This window comes from Chanodichthys erythropterus, chromosome 13, assembly GCF_024489055.1.
Source record: "Chanodichthys erythropterus isolate Z2021 chromosome 13, ASM2448905v1, whole genome shotgun sequence".
NCBI lineage: Eukaryota > Metazoa > Chordata > Actinopteri > Cypriniformes > Xenocyprididae > Chanodichthys > Chanodichthys erythropterus.
The window spans coordinates 49,903,568-49,929,425 of NC_090233.1; the positions used below are offsets into that span (position 1 = coordinate 49,903,568).

General features: G+C 37.2%; 2 protein-coding genes across 3 annotated transcripts in view; both read left to right on the top strand.

Moving 5' to 3' along the window:
- Positions 1-17,354, top strand: part of me2 (malic enzyme 2, NAD(+)-dependent, mitochondrial) — a 28,883-nt gene extending 11,529 nt beyond the window's left edge. Inside the window, exons 4-15 of one of the 2 annotated variants that reach the window (XM_067406232.1) lie at positions 553-702; positions 1,148-1,223; positions 1,472-1,633; positions 9,303-9,516; positions 9,733-9,830; positions 9,954-10,067; positions 12,817-12,928; positions 13,338-13,480; positions 14,145-14,247; positions 14,366-14,436; positions 15,215-15,313; positions 15,739-17,354. In XM_067406232.1, coding sequence (XP_067262333.1) covers positions 553-702; positions 1,148-1,223; positions 1,472-1,633; positions 9,303-9,516; positions 9,733-9,830; positions 9,954-10,067; positions 12,817-12,928; positions 13,338-13,480; positions 14,145-14,247; positions 14,366-14,436; positions 15,215-15,313; positions 15,739-15,900 — 1,504 coding nt within the window. In that variant the 3' untranslated portion in view covers positions 15,901-17,354. Of the gene's footprint in view, positions 1-552; positions 703-1,147; positions 1,224-1,471; positions 1,634-9,302; positions 9,517-9,732; positions 9,831-9,953; positions 10,068-12,816; positions 12,929-13,337; positions 13,522-13,652; positions 14,101-14,144; positions 14,248-14,365; positions 14,437-15,214; positions 15,314-15,738 lie in introns of those variants that run through there. The other variant, XM_067406233.1, reaches the window with a different exon arrangement.
- Positions 17,355-20,294: 2,940 nt separating this feature from the next.
- On the top strand, positions 20,295-25,572 carry elac1 (elaC ribonuclease Z 1). The gene is made up of 3 exons (XM_067406569.1): positions 20,295-20,889; positions 23,235-23,711; positions 25,006-25,572. The coding sequence occupies exons 1-3, from the start codon at positions 20,733-20,735 to the stop codon at positions 25,485-25,487; spliced, it is 1,116 nt and encodes a 371-aa protein (XP_067262670.1). The 5' UTR covers positions 20,295-20,732; the 3' UTR covers positions 25,488-25,572.
- The last annotated feature ends 286 nt before the right edge of the window (positions 25,573-25,858 follow it).

Below are 25,858 nucleotides of genomic sequence, written 5' to 3' on the forward strand. Positions count from 1 at the left end.
ATGGTTCGGAGCGCCGAAGTCATGTGATTTCAGTAAACGAGGCTTTGTCACACATCATGAGTGTTTTGCAATTTCAATAGTTTACGTGACTTCGGCAGTTTACGCAATTCGAACCACTGATTCAACATAAATGATTCGTAAAGCTACATGAAGCAGTGTTTTGAAATCGCCAAATCACTAGATATTGTTGAAAAAAGTAGTTTTTCTTTTTTTTTGCCACACAAAAAGTATTCTCGTCAATTCATAACATTAAGGTTGAACCACTGTAGTCATGTGAACTGGTTTAAATATGTTTTTAGTTGCTTTCTGGACATCTGAAAAGCCTCACTGAGCCATCGGATTTTATCAAAAATATCTTCATTGTGTTCAGAAGATGAACGAAGGTATTAAGGGTGTGGAACGACATGAGGGAGAGTAATTAATGACAGAATTTTCATTTTTGGGTGAACTAACCCTTATAATATGAGAAATTTTGTGACCTAACCTAAGGCTGAGTGGCTACAAATAATCTTAGCCAACAATATCATAACCTGCTTTTCATGATTTGAGCAGGTATATCTACCTAATGGGGATTCAGGAGAGGAACGAGCGTCTCTTCTACCGCGTGCTCATGGAGGACATCGAAGCTCTCATGCCCATTGTCTACACGCCAACTGTTGGCCTCGCGTGTACGCAGTATGGACACATCTTCAGGAGACCCAAGTAAGCTACGCTTCAGTAATTATTAACTATTAAACTTTGATACATTGAACCCATTTATGTGTAAATCACAGCTTTGATTGTATGCCCAACATGCTCTTATTCTCAGCTTGTCTTGAAGTTATTTTTAGATGTGCAAGATGGCAGAAATATCAAATCAGCCTTTTCAAATTAGGTTTTATTGGCCAAGTATGCATAACCAACAAGGAATTTTTCACCGGTGTTGGAATTTGAAGAGGTCATATTATGCCCGTTTACAAAGTCTTGATATCCAGCTCCTTACCATTACCGCGAGTTTTGATGCACTGATTTATTTTAAGACAATACAAGGAATTATATTGTCTTGTTTTGTTTCGTATGTAGTTAGTACTTTTTTTGTGGTGAAGATTATCTCAGAAATACAGTTTGTGTGACAGAGAGAGTGAAGTATTTGTCTTATTCTCTCCAGAGGTCTCTTTATCTCCATTAAGGATCAAGGACATGTTCGTTCCATATTGGATAACTGGCCAGAAACCACTGTCAAGGTATTGGATTTCAACATTCCAGTGCTTTTTGATTTTTATTAAAGTGCATGTTTGATGTCACTGTTTGTTTAGTAAGTTCTGTCATGATTTATTTACCCTCATGTCGTTTCAAACACATATAATGACAACATTTTGATTTATTTGGGTGATTTGTCCCTGTAAGACTGTGATGTATGTATTAATTTGATGTCTTAAGAGACTTTTTGTTGGTATAGTGAGGAATCATTCATCTGTGTGTGTATGTGTAGGCTGTAGTGGTGACGGACGGTGAGCGTATCCTGGGTCTGGGAGATCTGGGAGTGTATGGTATGGGCATTCCTGTAGGAAAGCTGTGTCTTTATACAGCCTGCGCTGGAATCCGGCCTGAGAGTTGCCTGCCGGTCTGCATTGATGTGGGCACGGATAATGAGGTTGGTAACCCTTCATTCCCAAACCAACAAGATGTATCTATCGATCTATCGATTGTTCCATCTATCATTCTATCTATATGTTAAAGGTGCCCTACAACCAGTTTTTACAAGATGTAATATAAGTCTAAGGTGTCCCCTGAATGTGTCTGTGAAGTTTCAGCTCAAAATACCCCATACATTTTTTTTAATTAATTTTTTTAACTGCCTATTTTGGGGCATCATTAACTATGCACCGATTCAGGCTGCGGCCCCTTTAAATCACGCGCTCCCTGCCCCCCAAGCTCTCGGCGATACTACAGTGCATTTACAAAGTTCACACAGCTAATATAACCCTCAAATGGATCTTTACAAGATGTTCGTCATGCATACTGCATGCATGCGTCAGATCATGTGAGTATAGTATTTATTTGGATGTTTACATTTGATTCTGAATTAGTTTGATAGTGCTCCGTGGCTAAAGCTAACATTACACACATCACTGAGAGATTTATAAAAAATGAAGTTGTGTTTATGAATTATACAGACTGCAAGTGTTTAAAAATGAAAATAGCGACGGCTCTTGTCTCCGTGAATACAGTAAGAAACGATGGTAACTTTAACCACATTTAACAGTACATTAGCAACATTCTAACGAAACATTTAGAAAGACAATTTACAAATATCGCTAAAAATATCATGTAATCATGGATAGGGCTGGGCGATATATCGCATGCGATTGTCACTCGCATGCGATTGTCACTCGCATGCGATTGTCACGCGCATTCCGGTTCTCTGATTGCTGCTAAATCGCCATCACCTGCTTTCAAATGGAGCAGCATTTAAAGCTGCAGTAGGTAACTTTTGTAAAAATGTATTTTTTACATATTTGTTAAACCTGTCATTATGTCCTGACAGTAGAATATGAGACAGATAATCTGTGAAAAAATCAAGCTCCTCTGGCTCCTCCCAGTGGTCCTATTGCCATTTGCAGAAATACACCACTCCCGGTAAGAACCAACCAATCAAAGTCAGGAGGAGTGTCTTAGCAATGTCAATCAAGCTTGTGTGCGCCCTGATCTAGAGGTCTTCACGGGTCCAAAAATTCATACCCGAACCCGAAGAGACCCGTAAATGTGCTACACGGAACCGACCCGGCCCGACTATTATTTTGAAAGTTTTGATAAAGAAATGCCATAAATGTACTACCCGGACCCGTCTAAGCTGGACCCGAACCCAGTGGCGGTTCTACATTGAAATACACCCTGGGCAAGACCCCTTTCGAGCGAATTTGGAAGAAAGTCGAGGTGTGTGACTGACTTTAGCCTATTATTAATTATATTACTGGGCTGCGTTCCAGTTCGGTTTTAGACACGCTCTCGCCAACTTCCCTACACACTTCCCCTCGGGGGAATCCCTGCCGCCATTTTGAAGTGCGTTCCACTTCGTGAAGTGGACGAGGGAAGTTTATATGGAAAGACCGAGGGAGCGAGTCTACTTCATATGTACACTTCAGGCAGCTCCATAACCCACAATGCAACACGATTGTGACGTCACCGCATATCGCGTTTATTTTACCCCACCACAAACAACTCTATGATATATTAATTATTTTTTAAACATTTAAAACACACATATATACATATAGAATGCTGTATTAAACAATTTTGTAAGGGGAAAAAATAAATAATAAATCAGCTCCATTGCGGATTCCAAGTGATCAAGGGCTTAAGATGTTCCAGTTCAGCCCATAGAAAGGTTCCGCCAGAAGTGGGCACTCGTGCAACGTAAGCAATGATGTACATCCGAGTCAACGAGACCGAGTGAAGTTAGCGAGGGAAGGGCATTTAAAAACCGAACTGGAACGCAGCCTTGGTGTGGACCCCAAACAGCAAATTCAGTAGATAAAATCAATATAATATGCCACTAGAAACAACTCTAAATCGTCAGAAACGGTCCTGCCATTTTAAATCAAGTTCAACTAACATTACAGGAGATCGATTGCTGTAATTAGAGTAAGCTATCATTAGTTTTGTCCTGCTAATTATTATTTTATACCCATAAAAATAATAATTAACTGCCAGATAACGATCACCTGCTTTTTCCCGACATGGTTAACATTAGGTGTGTTATCTTAACTAATAACATTTATTAATTAGCTTATAACGCCCACATTTGATGTTACAGAAAAAAGTTCAGTGATCCGTCAGATCCTGTAGGTCGGTTAATACAGTTTACTGCTGAACAACTCATTTTGTTGGTGTTAATGACAAAGAAATCGAAAATTAACAGTTAGTTAATACATCTTCAATCTCCCCTCGAAGCTCCGACAGTCCTCAGACAACCTGTCAATCAACTTCGAATCACGACGACACGCCCCGTTTTTATAGAATCAAATTGCTAGCTAAAATCTAAATCATCACAAAAACGAACAATTGAATATATATCAGTGTGATAACAACTACCTTAAATGACCAAAACCATCTTTCAGAAAGTTTTATTTGAAGCAGAATTTATTTTTAAGTTTTCACTGAAGTCTCATTCGACTGCATTGAGAGGGCGGTGTTTATGACCTGTACTGCATCCAGCCTCCAGGGGGCGATCAAAGAGCCCGTGGCTTCACTTTTCAGAACGTATGAGACACACCCGAGAGAGACCCAGAGGTGAAATGTCGCCTGCGCCTCTCGCCCCACCCCCTTTTACACTTCTCTCACAACACACAGCTTCTGTGCATGGTACATTTTCAGCAAGCAGGGGCGCCGGCAGCTGCAGGGAGCGCCAATTTGCCAATTCCACACACAGTGAAATTATATAAATGATGAAAAACCGCCTCGCGACGCAGAGGATTTTTTTTTTATCTGCTCGTGCTGCCGCCCCCAATTTGTCACGAAAAAATGACGCCCCGGGCGGCTGCCCGGTTCGCCCGTGCCTAAAACCGCTACTGCCCGAACCCGACCGGACCCGTCTGGACCCTATCGGCACATAGGTCTATTCCACAGCAAATTGCTATTAATAAGTCAATAAACAAGTGGCGAAAATAAAACGTGTTGTCTTACCTAATATTAGTAGGCTATAGCTTTCTTCCTTTGACTGTAATGCGCTTGCCAAGATAGTTCATCCGTTATTCCTCTCTTGCCGATTGAAATGCTTAATCCACTCATTATTCCAGCTTTAAAAGTTCAATTGCTGTCACGATGACAACTGCATTATTTCGTTGTATCTAGAGACTCGAGTCAACTCACATAATAAAATAACTTTGACTGTTTGCCCTTTTGAACTATAACGATTGCTTGTTCAGTGACATGGCCGCTGACGTTAGCATTACTTATTTGCGGTCATTTCTGTGCTTTCTGAGCCGAGTCTGACCAAAACTTTAGATATAACAAGACGGCATAATTTTATTATAAAAACGGGAGAAAGAAAGTGCGCTCTCATGAGACATGCGCGTTAGCTGGAGCAACCAGCTTTAAGCGTCACAGATTCGACATTAGTGTGATAGTTCATATTTTGATAATGATTTGAAATAGGCTATGTTATTTAAATGCGAATGTGCAAGGCTACAAGCAGTTCTTGAGATTTTAAGTTTGTTTGCATTACTGTTGCACACGATAGGAATAGTAAAACTCGATGATCACCGTTCGCTTGCATTAACTCCGCCCGCTCTGCTTCTGATGGCTGGGGTCACTCGTGTTTTTTCACCTTATTTCCCGGCTCATACTTTGCAAGTTACAAAACACGCACAGCGCTGACTGACTCCCAACACGGCCGGGTGATCTCCGAATCAAGTCGGCTCGAGTATACACACAATGTTAATCAGACCCGGGAACCGAAGTAATAGATTAGGACCCGACCCGGACCGGCTGACCATTTAAAATATAGTCCCGAACCCGTACGGGTCCCGGGTCCTCGGGTCTTCTTTGTAGACCTCTACCCTGATCACACACCTGTCATGCACAGCCATATGCACAGCGCGTACAGGTGTTCAAATTCAAGATTACCGGTGTGCAGCTTTGCTTATGAAGAACAAACAATCCAGTTTCGTACGTATATACCCCATAAAGTGCGTATCATATGCACGCGAAAAACTCATTTTGGCGTATATATTCTACGAGATTACAAACTCGTACTATTGATACGCATTTTCGTGTGATCGGGATCTATTAAATCATGATATGCAGTTTTAAGATTTTTTCAGGCGAGAATGTGCTGGTTTTAAAGCTCAAATTTGTGGTTAATTGATAAAGATAGCGCCTTTCTGACAATTTGATCTGACGTTGTCGGAGTTTTGAGATCCAGGCGATCACCGGACTCTCAGCGCTCATGTACCCAGCCGAGAGCAGCCTTACCTCGGCTAATCCTTCTGACGTTTGCCGCTGGCTCCATTTTGGCTGCGGGCAACGTGACGTTTCATAAATTTATATATGGCTATTTAACTTTTGTATCATACTAAAGCGCTGATTTTGTACGCTTGACTGAATTGTTTGCTTTATTTCTTATTGTATATTTGTATACCTTTTATAATGGCTATTATTGAACGTTAAAACTGACATTTAACAAAAAGAGAAGGTTGTGTTTTATATTAAAGCCTATTTCATTTAATTTCAGTGAAGATAATCAGAGTATGCACAAATAGTATTACATTTAATATGTTTGAAATGTAAACGAAAAGAGGCAGGGTTGTTTAATATTTCGCTTTGTTATAAATATAAGCAGACATTGCAGATAATTAATCACTCGTTGCCTGAGGCTATTAATATGTTTTTGTTTGTTTCTTTAAATAAAATGAAAAGAGGCAGAGTGGTTTAATAACAAATTTTGTTTTATTCTTGGCTAAACTATACATACAGAGATAACCGGAGAAGCCAGTGTGAGCTGAGTGAAGTTATCAAGTAACGTTACGCTGCTGTTCCATTTGCAGATTAACCAGACTTGTGTTCTCCCGTCCACGGGAGTTCGTTCTCAGGAGTCGAACTTGCCAAGTCCTAACTACCAAGGACGCGAGTCCGAACTTAGTGAACTCGGTTTTGAGAAACGCCTAGTGTCAAAACTCTAGCCGCATAACATACAGATAAAATGTCACGCACTGTGCAAAGCAACTATTGAAACCTACTAATTCACTGGATTGTCATGTTGCTGAAACAATGTACTAGCAAACCTTATTTAGCATTACATATCGATAGAATAATTACTTGCATACTGTAACGTAAGTTAGCGTTATATTATCTTACTAGCTATTTATTACTTATAGAAATAGTGCATATACGTCATATAGTTACATTACATGTATTGCAAAATACGTAATGTTTTTGAGGACCAAGTTTGTAGTCAAAGTATGGGCAGGCCATAGTCAGTGTAAATCATATTGTTGATGTTTCGTCCGTATCAGTGAATGCGCTGTAGCGTCTGGACCAATCAGCCACACAATTATTCATGGTATTCAATGAATTACCCATAAACTCACTCTCACTATCAAAGTTCTCTGAACTCATCCCCCTAAAACTGCAACCAACATCCCAAGTGTAGCTAGCACACAGGCACAACCTAGGTGTCCTGTTACAGTTATATGGTACTTTTATGATCCAGAAGAATTCTGGAGAGACTAGTGACTCATTCTTCCTGAGAAGGACAAATAAACTCTCTTAATCCTATGTATTCTCTATATAACCACTTGGGAAATGTATAAACATGTATCCAAGTTTCCCATCTCATGACTTTCCTTTTATAGGCTTTATTCTATGTATTAATTCTCTCTTTTGAACTATTTTGGTATTAATGTTCCATAGTTGCAAATGTATAGTTAACTGAGATCACATTGGCAGCATGCTTGGTATCTACGGACTCCAACTTTCATTTCCTATTTGGTAATTTATGTCACATGTTACTAACTCTGTGACACATTCGTATTATAAGAATCTAGAGGGTTCTTCTCTCAAACATCCAATCCAGTGTCTTATGCTAATATCTTGCTACAGAACAAAGACTCGTAAAACTTCCCTCCGATGGGAAAACTCCTTATTGGCTCAGACACCTTAAGAGGGTGTGATGTCTCCACCCCTTATATTCATGGATCACAAGATAAAACCTCTCGCTTCCTGCTCTTCCTCCTCTTCTTCCTTTTTTTACTGACAAATGCTGACGTCAAGATGACGCTTTAAGAAGCTAGAAGCTTCTAAGGAACCCCAAGCTTGTGCCAGGCCTCGGCCTAGACCTTCCATTCACCAAAGATCCTCTGAATCCAACTGGTTCTCTTTCATCAAGACAATATCAGCAAAGATTCAACGGGAGCCTCCACAAATTGCATCAGGACAGTTTTAATTCAACTTGGAGAGACATGCAAGTATCAAACTTAGTCTCATTATCGGATACATTGAGTATCCTTACCCCTTTGAAAGAAGGGCCTGTTAAAACTAAACTGATGGTTTGCTCAAGGCTGTTGATCTGCTGAATGTCAAACAATGCTGTAACCTCTTGCTTCCTGTACTCTGCTTTAGCCCTCTCTCTCTTGGTAAACTGTATGCATGTATGTGTGTGAATGTTAGAGTAGTTTAAGTGTTTAGTCTAGTTAATAAAGTCTTGTTCATGTCACACGTAAGGTTGTCTGTGTTTTGCGCTCATATACGGGAGTCCCTATTCATGTCGGTCCTGACTAAAGGCTTTTAGTAGAATAAGATTGTTATTTCCCGTAACCTGGAAATGAACATTTCTTAGAATTAATAAACAATTAACACTGTGTGTTCATTGAACAACAGGTTAATTGATTGTAATATTAATTTTATTACATTAAGTTAATTTTATTAACTGATTAAAATATTAATAATTAATTATAACTAGTTATGATTAATTATTCATATTTATTTTGAGCTAATTTGCTACAGCGCTATAACTGTTTATCCGCCGTCATCGTCCTGCTTGCTTACTAGCCTGCGCGTTCACGGCAGGCTCCGTTGTGATGGGGGAGGAGCTGTGGAGGGAGGGCTGTAGTGCAGCAGAGAGCAAGGGGGAGTGACCTGTGAGTTGTGCTTGTTCAAATTTTCAGGCTAAGTTGACGTTTTCTAAAAACTCCCTACTGCAGCTTTAATAGACAGAACCGTAGTTCACTAATAAGCTACGCAATATCGCGTTCATTATCGATGGCGATTCATCTGCGATATGAACCCGATATTGCGTTTAAGTGATCGCAAAAATTTAAGTGAACTTAAAACGATCTTCACATAAACCTATTATAATAACTTTTATATTTACCTTTGCCCTTCCTATCTGTCTAACAAGAATAAAGTTATCAAACACTTTACAGTTTTCACTTAATAAATTCTAAATAAAATATATATTAATCCTTATTAAAGCTACAATTTTCTCTGTTCTCTTTGTTCTTTGATTAACATTAATGACAGACATCACAGCAACTGATTTATTAGGCTGCTGTCACTTTAAGAGCTGCTGCTGCCGAATATGATGCATCTCATTTTCTCACAACTCTAAGTTCATTTAAGATATTATTTAACTAATTTAAGACTGCTCTTATGAGGATACTCAACAAAATTGGCATTTTGGCAATTATGCATGTTATTGTTTGTTCAATCGCAAAGAGAGCTCTACTGGCGTGTTGTTCTGTGCACACGAGTCGTGTGTGTCACAGAGACACGACATTCACAGATTTTAAAGTAAAAAAGGGATTATATGTGTGTTTGTGCAGAAGTTACTGAGGGACCCGTTCTACATGGGTCTGTACCAGCGGCGTGACCGCTCTCAGCGCTACGACGATCTCATAGATGAGTTCATGGAGGCTGTGGTGGACAAGTACGGACAAGACACCCTCATCCAGTTTGAGGATTTTGGCAATCACAACGCTTTCCGGTTTCTGAAGAAGTACCGTGAAAAGTACTGCACCTTCAATGATGACATCCAGGGTGAGTACCAGTAATCGCTAAGGCAAGAATCACTATTACTCATAGTGTTAGTGATGTAAACTCAACAAGAACCGTTTATGCTCCAGACATGAATGATTCCTCAAATCACTGAGTCATATTGAGGAGAGGTGTGCTGTTGCTTTACTATTTAAAAATGAGAAATTATTAAAAAAAATTCAAAATCTAAATGACAATGATCATGTTTGTGTGTGGCAGGCACTGCATCAGTAGCTCTGGCGGGTTTACTGGCAGCTCAGCGTGTTGTAGGGAAGCCAATAACCGAACACAAAGTTCTGTTTCTGGGGGCTGGGGAGGTGAGCACACATGACACAGTTTAAAGCCACAGTGACGCAAACTCTCTTTTAATCTGTGTGGTTTGATTTGAGAAACTTAAGCACTGCCTGTGTTTTTAAGCTTTAAACAATTTTCACTTTTAGGCAGCTCTGGGAATTGCTAACCTGATCGTCATGGCTATGATGGAGTCGGGGGTGTCTCAGGCAGATGCCAGAAAAAAGATCTGGATGTTTGACAAATATGGTCTGTTAGTAAAGGTGAGCGAACATGGTTACATAAAGAGCATTTACACTCAAGTCACACTTAAAAATATCTGAACGTCATGACAAAATATTACACTAAATTAAATAGCTCAGAAATAGTGGGCCCTATTTTGACGATCTTAGCTCGTGGTCTAAAGTGCACGGTGCAAGTGCACTTAGGGCGTGTCCGAATCCACTTTTGCTAGTTTAACGATGGGAAAAGCCGGATTCCACCAAAACATTTTTCTTTATGCACACAATAATTATCTTTTACATTGTAATCCTTTTATTTTTAATATTTGGCATGTTTTTTGTGCTGCAGCGCGTCCCTGTGTGTGTAACTGTGTGTGTATGTGCGTTGTGCACATGTATATTAGGGCTGTAACGATATGCGATATGAAACCGAAATCGCGAGAAGGCAGAATCGCGACACACCCCTTCCAACTCCCAGAGTTAACCTTCCTGTCCAGATCCAGTGCTACCACATTTTTAAATTACTATAAGTATTAGGGGTGTAACGATTTATCGTAGATGGTGTGTCTCAATCAGCTCTAGTTCAGTAAGTGTTTCGGGCACACATTGAATCTTGCAAGCAGGTTTAAACGTTTCTCATGTCCGTCTCTTGCATGGTCGCGTGAGAAAAGTCGTGGCTTTCTTTCACCGCAGTCCACAGCAACAGCTGTGCTCACAGAAAAGCAAAAGCCGCGCGGCAGGTCACATAATGTGATCGACGCGGTCGCGACGCGCATGCAATTCTCAACTTCTCAGAATGCCGCAAGCGCACCGCAGGTTGTGTGACAAGAATCAACCGATCAGCTATGGCCTTTCCGTAACAAAACATCAAAAGCTCAGCCGAACAGCTGATCATAGCTGTACAAGGTGGTTTTTACATCTTATCTCCATCAATATATCTCGTAGTAAAACTAATGCAATGGCTAGAAATCATTTATCCTTTGCAGAAACATCCTGATCCTCTTGGAGAGCTCAGTTCATGTTTGCATAGCAACAACCGACGCCACGGGAGCGCAAGCGCTTTGGAAAGAAGGAGAAGCGGTGCAGCCGCGCCTTCCACGCGTTTTTAGACGCGATATGTGAACGGCCCCTATTCATAATTCTAAGTTCATGTTAAATTTAACATTTTTTTTTCAGTGACAGACAGCCCTATTCAACTGTTAATTTGAATACAGAAGGTTTTTATTAAAATTTTATATTTATTTATTTTATTGAAATGTGATCTTGTATGTACAACAAGGAAAATTATTGAAATTTGTTAATGTTTTTTTAATAAATCTTGTTTCAATTTCAATTTGTTTCATTTTGTTCAAAATATCGTGATACGTATCGTATCGTGAACTCCGTATCGAGATACGTATCGTATCGTATCGTGACCTGAGCGTATCGTTACACCCCTAACGTATATATAGGCGCATATTACTAACACACTCTTTAAATAACAAAAAAATACTGCAGCATTGACTTTAGTGCAGGTTTTTGTTGGTCAATGGTCCAGTCATTTTCAGTTGCCTCAAAATAGCAACACGCCAACAATGCACCTGAACACACCTCGTTTTCAGACCAGGACGCCCATGGGCGAACAGATGGGCGCGGGTGCATTTGCTATTTAAACAACGTGGCGCAGGACATGAAAATGATAACTGCGTCTAGCAAAAAACACTTGTGTCATGCCATCGCATTGCGTCGGGTGTATGATAGGGTCCATAAAGTTGGCTCTCATCATTTGTTTGCACCATCATAAGTCTGATCGCTTGGAAAAGTAGTAACATACTTTACCTCTTATCATTCATGACAAAGTTATAAGGCAAAGATTAATACTTGTGATTAGGAGTTTTTAAAATGCTTACTTTAAAATAGATTTTACTACGAAAATGGAATGTAAACCACTGATTAGTGAAACCAGGTTTTGAACCAGTTCATTGAATCAAATTGAATCAGAATTGAATTAAAATGAATCACACTTTTCAGTGTTTATTATTGTTAACTAAAAGAAAAACTATTTCAAATTTCAGTTTCTAATTTCTGTTACATTTAAGTTGAAGCACTGAAAAGAATAACCGGTAAAACTAAAACTGAATTAATAATAAATTAAACCTAAATAGAAATATTTAAATTAAAATAAACAAACAGACAGACGTATCGAGTTCACTGAATGAAATTAACCAATTTGCTAAAATTAATCAGATTTCTCAGTGCTGCTAAGGTTATTATCATTAACTAAAAGCAAAACTGTTTGGTTAATTTAAAAAAGCTGAAATAAAATAAAATATATATATATATATATATATATATATATATATATATATATATATATATATATATATATATATATATATATATATATATATATATATAAAATAAACTAAATGAAAATTAGAAACTGAAATTTTAAAGTTTAAGCACTAAATTGACTAACTGGAAAACTAAACTAAACCTAAAATAAAAATTACAAAATTACAAAAATTACAAAATTACAAAAGCACACAAAAAAATAAATAAAAATTTAACTAAAATTAAGATAAAATGGAAAATATAAAAATAAAAGCGAAAACTAATACTACCACTGAGGTTGTTTGCTGTCTCTAAAAACACCCAAATACAGTCACAGTGTTTTAGCAATCTGAGCTCCTCAATAAACTCTAAACAGGAATAGAAAATCTGTGCTATTGACCAATTTCTTCTGCTTTCACATGCTCGAGACTGACAACTACAGTCCTCCAGTAATCCTTTGTGCGTTTCTGTTTTATAGGGCAGAGCTTATGAGACGGATAGTAATCAGGAGGCTTTTGTTCACTCTGATCCAGGGGACGTGAAAAGCTTCTTAGACGCAGTCAATGTTATTAAACCCACAGCGATTATCGGTAAGATGAGCTGCTTCTCTTCGTCTTGCACTGAAATCCAACCCAACATCAATCTTTCTACCTCAGTTTAGAAGTTTAATTTTATTTAGTTTCCTTTTAATGTTAGTCAAGGATTGCACCTCAACAGTTGTCAGTTAGTTTTTCATGACCTAGAATTAAACAAGCTCCTTTTGTTGCTGTACCTTTTAAGACTTTTGTATGTAAATCTCCTGTTGTAATCTTTTTGCCTCTTGACATTTGAAATAATCAACAATACTCCCATCAAACTGTTGGATAATGAATAGGTTTACATTTGTTAATGTGGGTTGTTGTTTTTTTATGCATAAAGCTGAATGCATCATGCATAAACCATAAATTCTGTATTAACATATGTGTATAAATGTTTTGACCTCTTTCTCAATTTAAACAGGTGTGTCCGGGGCCGGCCGGCTCTTTACTCATGATGTCATCAGAGCAATGGGCAGCTTGAATGAGCGTCCAATTATATTCGCCCTGAGCAACCCCACTGCCAAAGCAGAATGCACAGCTGAAGATGCGTACAGCCTCACGCAGGTAAAATATCATTACTGCATTAACACTTTGAAGGTTTTAAGGTACCACGCTTGCTTGTACAGTTTTAACCACTTCCCTTTTTTTCTGTGCTTCTAATATGTAAAGCTGCTTTGAAACAATTACCAATTGTAAAAGCGCTATATAAATAAATTTGATTTGATTTGATTTGAAGGTTTTTGAGGAAAACATTCCAGGATTTTTCTCCATATAGTGGACTTCACTGGGGTTCAACGGATTGAAGGTCCAAATGTCAGATTCAGTGCAGCTTCAAAGAGCTTTACATGATCCCAGACGAGGAATAAGAGTCTTATCAAGAGAAACGATTGGTCATTTTCTTAAAAAAAAAAAAAAAAAATTATATACTTATTAACCACAAATGCTCGTCTCTGCAATGCACCACGCATTATGTAATCAAGTTGGAAAGGTCACGAGTGACGTATGCGGTAGTACCGCAGTAGGGCGCATTTTCTCCACCAACTGGATGAGCCACATTTGAAACTATGTATGCAAACACCATAATTTTTGTAAATTCACTGTGATCCATGTCCCCATAAAGGCAAGGTTGAATACATTTACACCTGTAGTCATGCACAGACCTCATGTGTATATGGATTGTCATACCCGTATGAATATGAATATGGAAATATAAGTGTTTCTGTTACAGGGTCGGTGTTTGTTTGCCAGTGGCAGTCCATTTGGACCGGTGTCACTAGAAGATGGCAGAATACTGACCCCTGGACAGGGCAACAATGCTTATATATTCCCAGGTATTGACACACTAATTATAGTCTTATATTTTAATGAATGTTTTGGTGGTTAGCTCTAAACACATCTACAATTATCCAAATAAATGTGTTGACCAGTAGGTTGTAATTGTGATTTCAGGTGTAGCTCTGGCTGTTATACTCAGTGGAGTCCGACACATCAGTGATACCGTCTTTCTTGAGGCCGCAAAGGTAAACACACAAAGACCAAAGTATCCACCTTCATTTTAATGTAAAAGCAGGTGTGGATTTTTGTAATTTGAATGTGTCTGGCTGGTACTACTCACACCACAACATCACCAAGAGCTCATTCTGAAAAAGGATGCTGTGACTGCCCACTTGGTGGCACTATAACATGGAAAAAAAACATAAAAATGGCTATAACTATGTAACCTGAAGTCTGATTGACTTGAAAATTGGCATGCAGTGTCTTTGTCCAAGGTGCAAAGACTGCCTTTGAGGACATTTGAGGATCTCGAAAAACTAGCGGCGGCGACCAATGACTTTTGAGCAGCTAACATACAAAATAGGCCAATGAGAACAAAATTTGCTGGGCCGGACGGCGCCTTTGCGTTTTTCATGTGCGTAAAGGATTGTGGGATTTTTTTCACACATGCCCAAAACATTCATACCACATGGTAGAACAACTCATTCTGAGCCTTTGCCTCTAGGACCGCCACTGTCCATCGAATTGTTCGTTAAATATTGGAGATTATTACCAACTTTGGTGAACTAGTCCTAGGTTTTTGGCTCAACCTCGATAACTGTTAAAAAGCTTTATAAACCATATATTTCCTAATGTAAATTGCTGTCATTGGCTGTAAATGGTCTTTTCCATCTATGATTGATGGTACTAAGATAGTTACAGGCTTTTACGCATATGCTTAAAGGCTTTTAAAGCACTTGATTTACTTGTTCTTGTTAATATTTTATATTGTGGTTTGATAAAACAGTGGTTGTGTTGTTTCAGACTCTGGCGGATCAGCTCACAGATGAAGAGCTGAGTCAGGGCCGACTGTATCCACCGCTGTCCAACATCAGAGAGGTGTCACTACAGATGGCTGTCAAGGTGAGTGTGTCTTTAAAAGCCTCAAATTCAGTTGTATCAAATTTAAGGCCATAAAAATTTGTATAATATCTTAAATTGTATGAGAAATGATTTCAAATGCTCTTAAATTTGGGGACAGAAAAAATTAATACCACATGGTATTAATAATGGTATCTATCTATGGTAGCATCCAACCCATAAAATGGCTCTAAAACATCAATTTAAACTTTACAGCAGAAAACAAAAGCTTTTATAAAATGATAAATCTCACATTTCCACCGGTTTTTAAACAATCATCAAAATCATAAAACATTCTATGGCGAGTGGTGACTTCTTTATCTGGTTATATATCTGCTGTTATTGTATTATGAAAAAATATGAGGGACACAAATGTCATTTGTTGTGTATCATAACCCATTGCTAAGACAGTGTGTCTTTGTGCACAGGTGGTGGAGTATGTGTACTCAAATGGGATGGCGTTCCGATACCCAGAGCCTGTGGATAAGGAAGCGTACGTCAGATCGATTGTGTGGAACACCAACTACGATTCCTTCGTGCCCGACATGTACGACTGGCCCGGGGTTTCTCACAGCCCCATTGTAGACTAGACGAGCACATGAGAAAATACCAGACGGAGAGAAAAAGAACAAAAACAAGGAAGTCTGAAGGGAGTTTTCATTCTTCTGTTTTAGGCACTCCTTTTTTGTGTGCAACTTCTAGTATTTATTCATATTTCTGGCCTGTTGTTTAAATTACAATTTTTTTCAGATGAATTTTACAAATCGTGCACATGTCTAGGTCACATTTCACTCCAGAATCAAAATAAATAAATGCAAAATAATATTTTGCATAAAGAAAATTAAGCCTGTTTTTAAGATCATTAAGATTTTGTTGCATTTTGACATTTTCATCACAATGATGAAGCACTTTTTACCCAAAATGCACTTCATAAAAAATTCAAAAATACTTTATTCACATTTTAAAGTATTTACACATCATAGCATTTTGTTGTATTTTCTGCCATTTTTATTAGTTATTACATTGAATCTAATAAGAATCCATTAAGAATAATGGGAGTTAAAAATAAGGTACTATAGTGCTAAATAGTTATGAAACTAATGTCACAATGCAAAGTAACCTAATGGTCTAATTAGGCTTCATTTAATTTAAGCAAAATATATATTTTTTTCCTTTATTTTTTTACTCTGGCCATTGCTCCCGTGTTGGGTTTAATGTGCCTTGTCACTCCTTACATTTGTTTTTAAATGCTGCGTGCAATGAAACCGTTTCTAAAATGAAGTCACACTCCATTTGTTCATTGTGTTTGTTTCTTTTTGTGTCTGTAAGAGTCATTCATTTCATAAAGATCCATTTATTTCCTAGTGCAGGAGGAAATACAGGATATGAAGGACTAGCGGGGTTTCTAGTTTATTGCACGATATTACAGCTATTGCATTGTGGTATGCATTTGTAGCTGTGACTGTGAGTTTTAGAAGATTTACCAGCAAATAGTTACACACTTGTATGTGGATGCTTAGGATACAAACACATTCTTTATAATAATAATAATAATAATAATAAAAACAAAAACCGGAAATTATTGTGATTATCACAAAATAAACCCAAACATTGTCATCTCTTTGAACTAATTACACAGCTATTTCCCAAATAAATGAATATATGGAAATATTGATTTGAGTTCAAATTATGTGAGAAGAATCCTGAGCGATATTAAACATATAAGACTATCACAGCTACACATGCAACAGCAGTAAATTATACATTTAAATAGTCATTATATTGAATTATTTGACTGCACCAATTGACCAATCAGAAAGAAGTACCACTGTGGTATTACCTTATAAGTGCCTGCTTATATATCTTTATATAGTCATCGCTCATCATATGTTAAAGGCCCGTTTACACCAAGAACGAAAACTATATTAGCGTCCACACCATCTGACATAATCATTCTGTTTGTTAAAGGGATAGTTCACCCAAAAATGAAAATTATCCCATGATTTACTCACCCTCAAGCCATCCTAGGTGTATATGACTATCTGCTTTCTACGGAAGAGGATTAGGGCCAAGCAATAATAAAAATATAAAACCATCTTGAGATTAAATTAGTTAAATTACGAGAAAAAACTCGTTAAATTTCGAGAAAAAAGTCAAGATAAAATATTGATAATAAAGTAATTAAATTACGAGAAAAAACGTGTTAAATTTCGAGAAAAAAAGTTGAGATAAAATGTTGAGAATAAACTCGGTAAATTACGAGAACAAATTCATTAAATTACGAATTTGTTCTCATAATTTAACAACTTTTTTCTCGTAATTTAATGACTTTATTCTCATAATTTAATGAGTTTATTCTCAACATTTTATCTCGACTTTTTTCTTGAAATTTAATTTTTTTCTCGTAATTTAATTACTTTATTCTCAACATTTTATCTTGACTTTTTTCTCGAAATTTAACAAGTTTTTTCTCATAATTTAACGAATTTGTTCTCGTAATTTAAAATCTTTTTTCTCGTAATTTAATGACTTTATTCTCAACATTTTATCTCGACTTTTTTCTTGAAATTTAACAACTTTAATCTCGAGATGGTTTTATTTTTTTATTATTGCTTGGCCCTAATCCTCTTCCGTAGCTTTCAGATGAACACAATTGGAGATATATTTAAAAATACCCGTAGTCCTCCAAGGTTTATAATGGTTGTGAATGTCTGCCCAAATTTTGAAGACAAAACAAATGCATCTATCCTTAAAAAAATGAATCAATATGACTCCAGGGGGTTAATAAAGGCCGTCTTAAGCAAATCGATGTGTTTGTGTAAGACAAGTATCCTTATTTTAAACTTTTTAAAGTAAAATAATGAGCTTCTGGCACGATAGCCATAGGTATTTGACGTACGTCCAAAAAAACGTTAACTGCCGCAATGTAGTACACAATGAAATGACATACTGTGCGTTATAGCGTAGTACGTCATGTCGTAGTGTAGAACGTATGGCTGTAGTGCCAGAAGCTTGTTATTTTACTTTATAAAGTTTTACACAAACGCATCGATTTGCTTCAGAAGGTCTTTATTAACCCTCTGGAGTCATATGGATTACTTTATTTATTTACGGATGGATGCATTATTTTTTACTTCAAACCAACCATTATAAACCTTGGTGGATTCAGGATATTTTTAAATATATCTCCAATTGACCGTTCGCAAAGATCCGCCCCCTTTAGTTACTGATGCTACATGTACGTCCGACAAGCCATGGCATGCTCTCGCCACACATCATGTTCTCATGCAGTGAAAAATACATCGAGGAGCAAAGAGGACACTGACAAGACAGAGCAGGTTACTTTTGATATGAAACAAAATCTCAAATTTTGTAATTTTTAAAGAAATTTAAACAAAACCGTTTTGTGGCTCTTCAATGTGTCGTGACAGATCACTACTCAACTCAAGCAACTCGTGAACCGATCATCTCTTCCTACTAGTTCATTTATAGCATCAAATAAACGTGAATGAACATCATAAGGAATGTTGTTTCAATCGCAAAAAATATGTCAGTACACACCATTTTTCAAGTTCAAGTCCACCTGTGTTAATCTGCTAACTCCCCTGACTGCTTTTTTGGACAAAATGGCAGATTTGGTGTTATGATTGGTTAGATCGCCTGTTAATCAAACTCCCCGCGAAGGGTCAATTGTGTTCGTCTGAAAGAAAATAGCCATATACACTTATTATGGCTTGAAGGTGAGTAAATCATGGGATAATTGTCCTGTTTAGGTGAACTATCCCTTTAAGCATGAGCTGCAGTTTTGTCGTCTGCCGCTTTAAATGCTCGTGCTCTTCAAAGCAGGATGGATTCTGATTGGCTGTCAATGTTTTTACCATTCATCAGGGGGAAAAAATCGTTCTGAAAGTGATTCCAACAATATTTCTCTGTGCCGTTATCGTTATAGTTGTGCTGTGGACTATTTTCTGCTATGATTTTTAGCACTACTATCTTTATAGTTATTGTTTTTGGTGTGAACGGGCCTCAAGATATTTTATATGCCAATGTAAATGCAGTAGCCAAAGATCACTAGAGCAACAAATTTATAGATTATCATGATTTACATTTTCACAGAAGTTTAAAAACTGCTCATTCAATGGCATATCGAACAAAATAACTACTGAACACTCTTGTATCCAGGACCAACAACACGTAGAGATGCTTCGTTTCTGTCAGTCCTGTTATAATGTCATTAATGTGTCTGAATACAACCCTTCCTCACATTTAGTGGATTTTGGGTAGAGGTTATTTGCTATGTGATGTTGCCTAAGTGTGTGAACATTAGGAGAATCCCGTGTCTGCTGTTACAAGTGCAGAATAAACATTTGTGGTCTAATCTGTGCAGTATTCATTGCTGGTCTGTTTGCTGCCCTCATTTTGTACGGATTAAAGTATTATTTTTTTAAAGATTAAAATTATATATATGAAATATATATTATTATTATTATTATTAATAATAATAAGAGATTCCTTGCTCTGACTAAATGATTAGTCTGTGATGTTATGCTGACCTCTAGTGTTCTGTTTCATGTGGAAGTAGTATATAGTATGCATACTGTGAACGGTGAATACCAACCCTGAAAACGGGCCTCTTTAATTTACTTTATCCCATAAAGAACTTGACGAGACCCAGAATAATATGTCACAATTTGTAGCATCTTTTTCTTGAATAATTATTTGGAGGCTAAGACAATTCTACCAAAAAAACAACAAAACAAAACAAAAACCATCAAATTTGGGAAATAATTTATTTTTGGGAAGCCTAAGTAGTTTTCCGGTATCCAACATCTAAACAAATATTTTAAACATCATCTTTTTGGTTTATTATTAGACTGACCTTACTTCCAAACCGGAAGACGACATTAATGTTGCACAAAAGTGGAATAAAACCGCAAAAGAAGAAGCCCATCTAAGCATAGACAGTAATTTGACTTTTTATTTCATAATTATGACATAAAAAGCGAAATTGTGTCATAAAAAATAATAATGATGACAGTAAGTCAGACTAATCATATATTTACTAAATCAAAATTATGAGATTGAAAAAAAAATCGAAATTATGACTTCCTACCTGGATTTTTTGACATTTCGATTTAGTATGTCGATTTTTCATCTCATAAATTTGACTTAGTATGTCATAATTTCGTCTTTTCGTGTCATTATTATGATTTACAAAAGCACGATTTTCCCCCTCATGTGGCGGAAATGCTTCCATAGTATAGTGTGCAGTATGCAGAGGGCAGTACGCAAATAAGTTCATAACCCGGATGTTGATTGAGCACATGTTCAGTTGTGGCTCAGCTGGTTGTGGGGGGACGTTGGAGGTTTATTTTAACAGTGTTAATTTTATTTTCCCGTCAAATGTGCACAAAACAGCAGAATGTCCATGGACATTACGTTTCTCGGGACCGGATCAGCATATCCGTCTCCTAATCGCGGCGCGTCTGCGCTCGTGTTGCGGACTGAAGGGGAAAGTTGGCTGTTTGACTGTGGAGAAGGAACACAGACTCAGTTAATGAGGAGTTCGCTCAAAGCAAGTCAGTCACTCATTCATGTGCATGTGGACTTTTCTGCTTTTTTAGTTCAGTTTTGATTGCATCTTGAGTCAGGTGTTTCATGTTTACCTTTATATTGACATGATGCATCATCATCATCCTCATCCTGTGTGAATCTCATGAATCTGTCAAAAATACGGATTTAAAAATCAACAGAAAGAAATAAGAAATTATTTTATGTTAATAGGCCCCTGTAGAGCCACTAGGGTAGCAAAATTAAAGCTGGAAACTTTCCATGTGAAATAGAAATCTTTTGTAACTCACAATATTTTACGGAAAAGGATTAGGAGGACCAAGCAATAATAATAAAAAAATAATAAAACCATCTCGAGATTAAAGTCGTTAAATGTCAAGAAAAAAGTCGAGATAAAATGTTGAGAATAAAGTCATCAAATTAACGAATTCTCGTAATTTAACGAATTTGTTCTCATAATTTAACGACTCTTTTCTCGTAAATTAAAGATTTTATTCTCAACATTTTATCTCGACCTTTTTCTCGAAATTTAACGAGTTTTTTCTCGTAATTTAACGAGTTTATTCTCAACATCTTATTTCGACCTTTTTCTCGAAATTTAACAATTTTAATCTCGAGATGGTTTATTTTTTTATTATTGCTTGGCCCTAATCCTCTTCCGTACATAACAATTGCTGCAATAAAAAAAAAAAAAAAAAAAAAAAAAAAAAAAAATATATATAAATATATATATATATATATATATATATATATATATATATATATATATATATATATATATATATAATATAAATAGTAAATATATATATATATATATATATATATATATATATATATATATAACTTAGAATGAATTTAATGCATAAAATAATTGTTATTTCATGTTATGACCAAACAAAATTTTTATATTTGTTTTTATATGATCCATTTTGTATAAATATTAGGGGAGAGCGGGGTAAGTTGTCACACTTTTCACAATGTCTATTGTGACCATACATCACAATGGTATAAATGTCATACCAAATGAAAGAAGGAAGTCTTAGCCACATATGTTGTATTACATTTTCATATCTTATCTCATTACGGAGTTGTAGACTGTTGAATAGAGAATGTGCACTTGTGACAATGTGCCCCATCGGCGGGTAAGTTGTCACACTAGATTATCTAAAAGTATTGTTATTATTGATTTTAATTTTTAAATTCAAACCAGAACTGGAAATATAAACAATCATGCCTAGAGAATTTGGAAAAACAATTATTTCAATCCAAACAATACACATTTCAATCAAAACACATTAAGTGGCACGACCACTTTACTTACAACTTTACACTCAAACTTTCTCTGGCTTGCACATAGATGCATGGTAACTGAATGGAATACTGCAGATAACTCACTTAACTTAACATGTTTAATCTCTGAACATAACTGACTTAACATGTTGAACCTCTTTTTTGAGCGCGTTCTATGTGTTTATTTGTATTGGGGCAAGCTGTCACATGTGGCGACTTGACCCAAAGTCATTGAGACAACTTGCCCCAAACTGACGTGCTAATTTTGGCTAAATCTCATGGTTTGCTCAACATGGCAGTCAGCTAAAGTATAAAAGACACGATATTGTCTCCTCTATGTTGTGCAAAATAATAATTTTTAACATTCATACCTAACAAAGTTTTTTTGCATAAAATTTAAAGTGCAATTTTTTTAACCTTTTAAGCCAAAAAATAAGAAAATTGTGCTAACCTCAGATTAGAGCGATCTTGACCACTTGTGAACATGAAGTTGACTATAGAAGAAGAAGTCACACACAGTGGCTATTTGATTTTTTTGAGATAGAGCCTCTAGTTTTGGAGTTATGAAGAGTGTGACAACTTACCCCGCTCTCCCATATAAATTTATATAAATTTACAATTAATTTCCAAAAATTCCCATAAATTCCTGTTAAGTTTCCAAATTGGAATATTTCCAAAATCCCCCAGGTTAAATTCCTGTGGAAAGTTTCCGGAAATTTGCAACCCTAAGAACCATTAAGCTTTTTTTTTTTTTTCTTATTTTCAAGACCATAATAAACACATTCTTCACCAATGTATCATTATGTAAAGCAAAACTGCAAAAATGAATAACATTACTATTGTTTAATATATCATAATAGTACCATTGTAATTTATATTTGTATAAAAATCATTTGTATTGCTTCTATAAAAAAATCATTAAGTTGTTTTTTTTTCTGTTTGAGATTTTAATTTAAGCTAATAGGAAATACTTTTTACTAATTTGTAAATATGTTTTTAAATTAATGCTGGTATAATGCAAATATTGTATTATAGCCTTCTATTTTATTTATTTATTTCCCAGGCAAAATCACCAAAGTCTTCATATCTCACCTCCATGGTGATCATCTCTTTGGTCTTCCTGGTTTACTGTGCACCATCAGTCTGAACTCAAACCCCCAGCTGGATCAGCCTCCTCCCTGCGTGGACATTTACGGCCCGCGGGGGTTGAGACACTTCGTCCGTGTGGCGTTAGAGCTGTCCAGCTCCCAGCTGCTCTTCCCATATGCTGTGCATGAACTGGAGCCGTCAGATGACCAGTGTCCTGCTGAGGGGCGTCTCAGTCCGGCGCTGACCTCCAGCAGCGATACGCTTCACCCACAGGAGCGGCCCGGCAGAACCATACGCCTGGACCCGGACACTGACTGCTATGACCTCATTGATGACAAACAGTTTGTGGTTAAAGCGTTTAAGCTGTTCCACAGAGTCCCATCATTCGGCTTCTCGGTGGAGGAAAGAGAACGTCCAGGACGGTTAAACACAGACCTGTTGAAAGAACTAGGTAACGTAGTGTAAAAATCCTTTTTTTTTCCCCAGAATGGACCCTTTTCACAGACTGTGATGACCCACAGTTATCAACATCGCAAATTTAGTATATTTTACTTTTAATAATGATCAGCAGATCTGTCTATCAGCAGATATATTAGGGATCTGCTGATAAAAGCCTGCTTTCAAACACTCCCATGTGTATCTGTGTAAGCACTCTGTGAACAACATGTTTTTGAAGCGTTGATCATTGTAGCCAATTGCAGACATATTTGTTGAGCACGTGAACACAATGGCCAATCAGAGGTGTTTAAGAATCCGCTCAACAGCGCTCAATTTACTGCTGCAAAGGTATTTCCAACTTCTTTTTATCCCTAAACAAAGAACGAAAATGAACTTCGCTGCGGATATTGGAGCCTTTAGAGTCGCATTTAGCAAGTTAGTGCTGGGTGTTAATATACTATAGTCTGCTTTTTGCAATGATACAAGTAATCAAGCAGTATATCGCCTTAATCAAGTATGTTTTATGTATCTGGATAAAGTTGGACATACTTACATATACAACTTCATATATAGAGCTGGCGATAATATAGTTGAAAATGCAACAAAATAAAAGTCAAGCAGTTCAGATTTGTTATATGGTATAGAAAACTTTACATCAGTATACTGTATGTATGCAAATTAAGTTGGATATAATATTTATCCTACTTTATATAGAGAGCTGTTAACATTTTGAAATGATATAAACAATCATGCATCTGAGATTTGCTGTATAGTATGTATTGTTTTACAAGAGTGTGCTGCTTTATGTATGCAGGTAGTAGGATGTACTATGTATCCAACTTTTATTATATTGCTGTGCGATAATATAGTTTAATTTTTTTTCGATTATATAACAATCAAGCAGTTGAGATTTGCTATATAGTACGTCTTGACTATACAGTAAAAATATTATGTCAATAGTTAAAGGGTTAGTTCACCCAGAAATGAAAATTACCCCATGATTTACTCGCCCTCAAGCCGTCCTAGGTGTATATGACTATCTTCTTTCAGACTAACACAATCTGAGATATATTTAGAAATATCCTGGCTCTTCCAAACTTGATAATGGGATAATGGATTTTGAAGCCCAAAAAAGTGCATCCATCCATCATAAATGTAATCCATACAACTCCAGGGGGTTAATAAAGGCCTTCTGAAGTGAAGCGATGGGTTTTCGCAAGAAAAATATCCATATTTAAAGGCTATAAACTAAAGAAAAACTCAATGAACTGTAAGATTATTTCTCATTATCTTTTGCTTTTTTGTAGGTTTGAAACCGGGACCTCTATACGGACGTCTGAAGAATGGAGAGTCTGTGACACTAGATAGTGGACGTGTGTTGACCGCCAGCGAGGCGCTGGAGCCGGCGCTGAAGGGCCGTAAGGTGTGTGTTTTTGGAGACTGCTGCGCGGCACTGGGGGAGGGCTTTAAAAGGGCGTGTCAAGGGGCGGACGTGCTGGTGCACGAGGCCACGCTGGAGGACGGGCAGCATGAGAAGGCGGTGGAACATGGGCACAGCACTCCCAGCATGGCTGCTGCGGTGGCGCTCGCCTGCGGGGCGCACACGCTGGTTCTGCACCACTTCAGTCAACGCTACAAACCCGAAACGCTGCGGCGAGACGGCGACGAGGACGTGACGGAGCTTAAGAGGCAAGCTGAGCTCATGCTGCAAGGGTCACGGACAGAGGTCATTCTCGCGGAAGACTTTCTCACGCTGCCTATTGCACTCAAAAAGAATTTGACGCTGTAGTTCCTGTAAGACTTGAGTATGGATACAGTTTTTGGTGATTATATTTTAATTCAAGGAAATGTTTTAATAAAGTCTGTCATTTTAAACACTGTTATTGATTCAGAGGTGAATTCATGAATGCATGTGTACAAGTGTGGTGAAATGCTTGTAGACTCTTTTGGACATCCATGAGCAGGTGAGATTTGAACATGTTTAATCATTGTTAATCATTTTATTTTCAAAAACAGACTGCTGGACCAGTGGACTGAAGTTGGTAAGTCTTTACTTGATGCGTCGTGTTCGACCTGACATGCGTGAACAGTTTGTGTTCTGTATGGTATGACGATGATGTTAACCCTATAAAGCCTAATATATTATGTCTAAGGCCTCTA

Bases quoted from the DNA above. Each gene is read 5' to 3' on its own strand.
- elac1 (XM_067406569.1), top strand. From the start codon at position 20,733: ATGTCCATGGACATTACGTTTCTCGGGACCGGATCAGCATATCCGTCT. The intron at 20,890-23,234 runs GTCAGTCACTCA...TTTATTTCCCAG, and splicing joins GAGGAGTTCGCTCAAAGCAA to GCAAAATCACCAAAGTCTTC. The intron at 23,712-25,005 runs GTAACGTAGTGT...GCTTTTTTGTAG, and splicing joins AGACCTGTTGAAAGAACTAG to GTTTGAAACCGGGACCTCTA.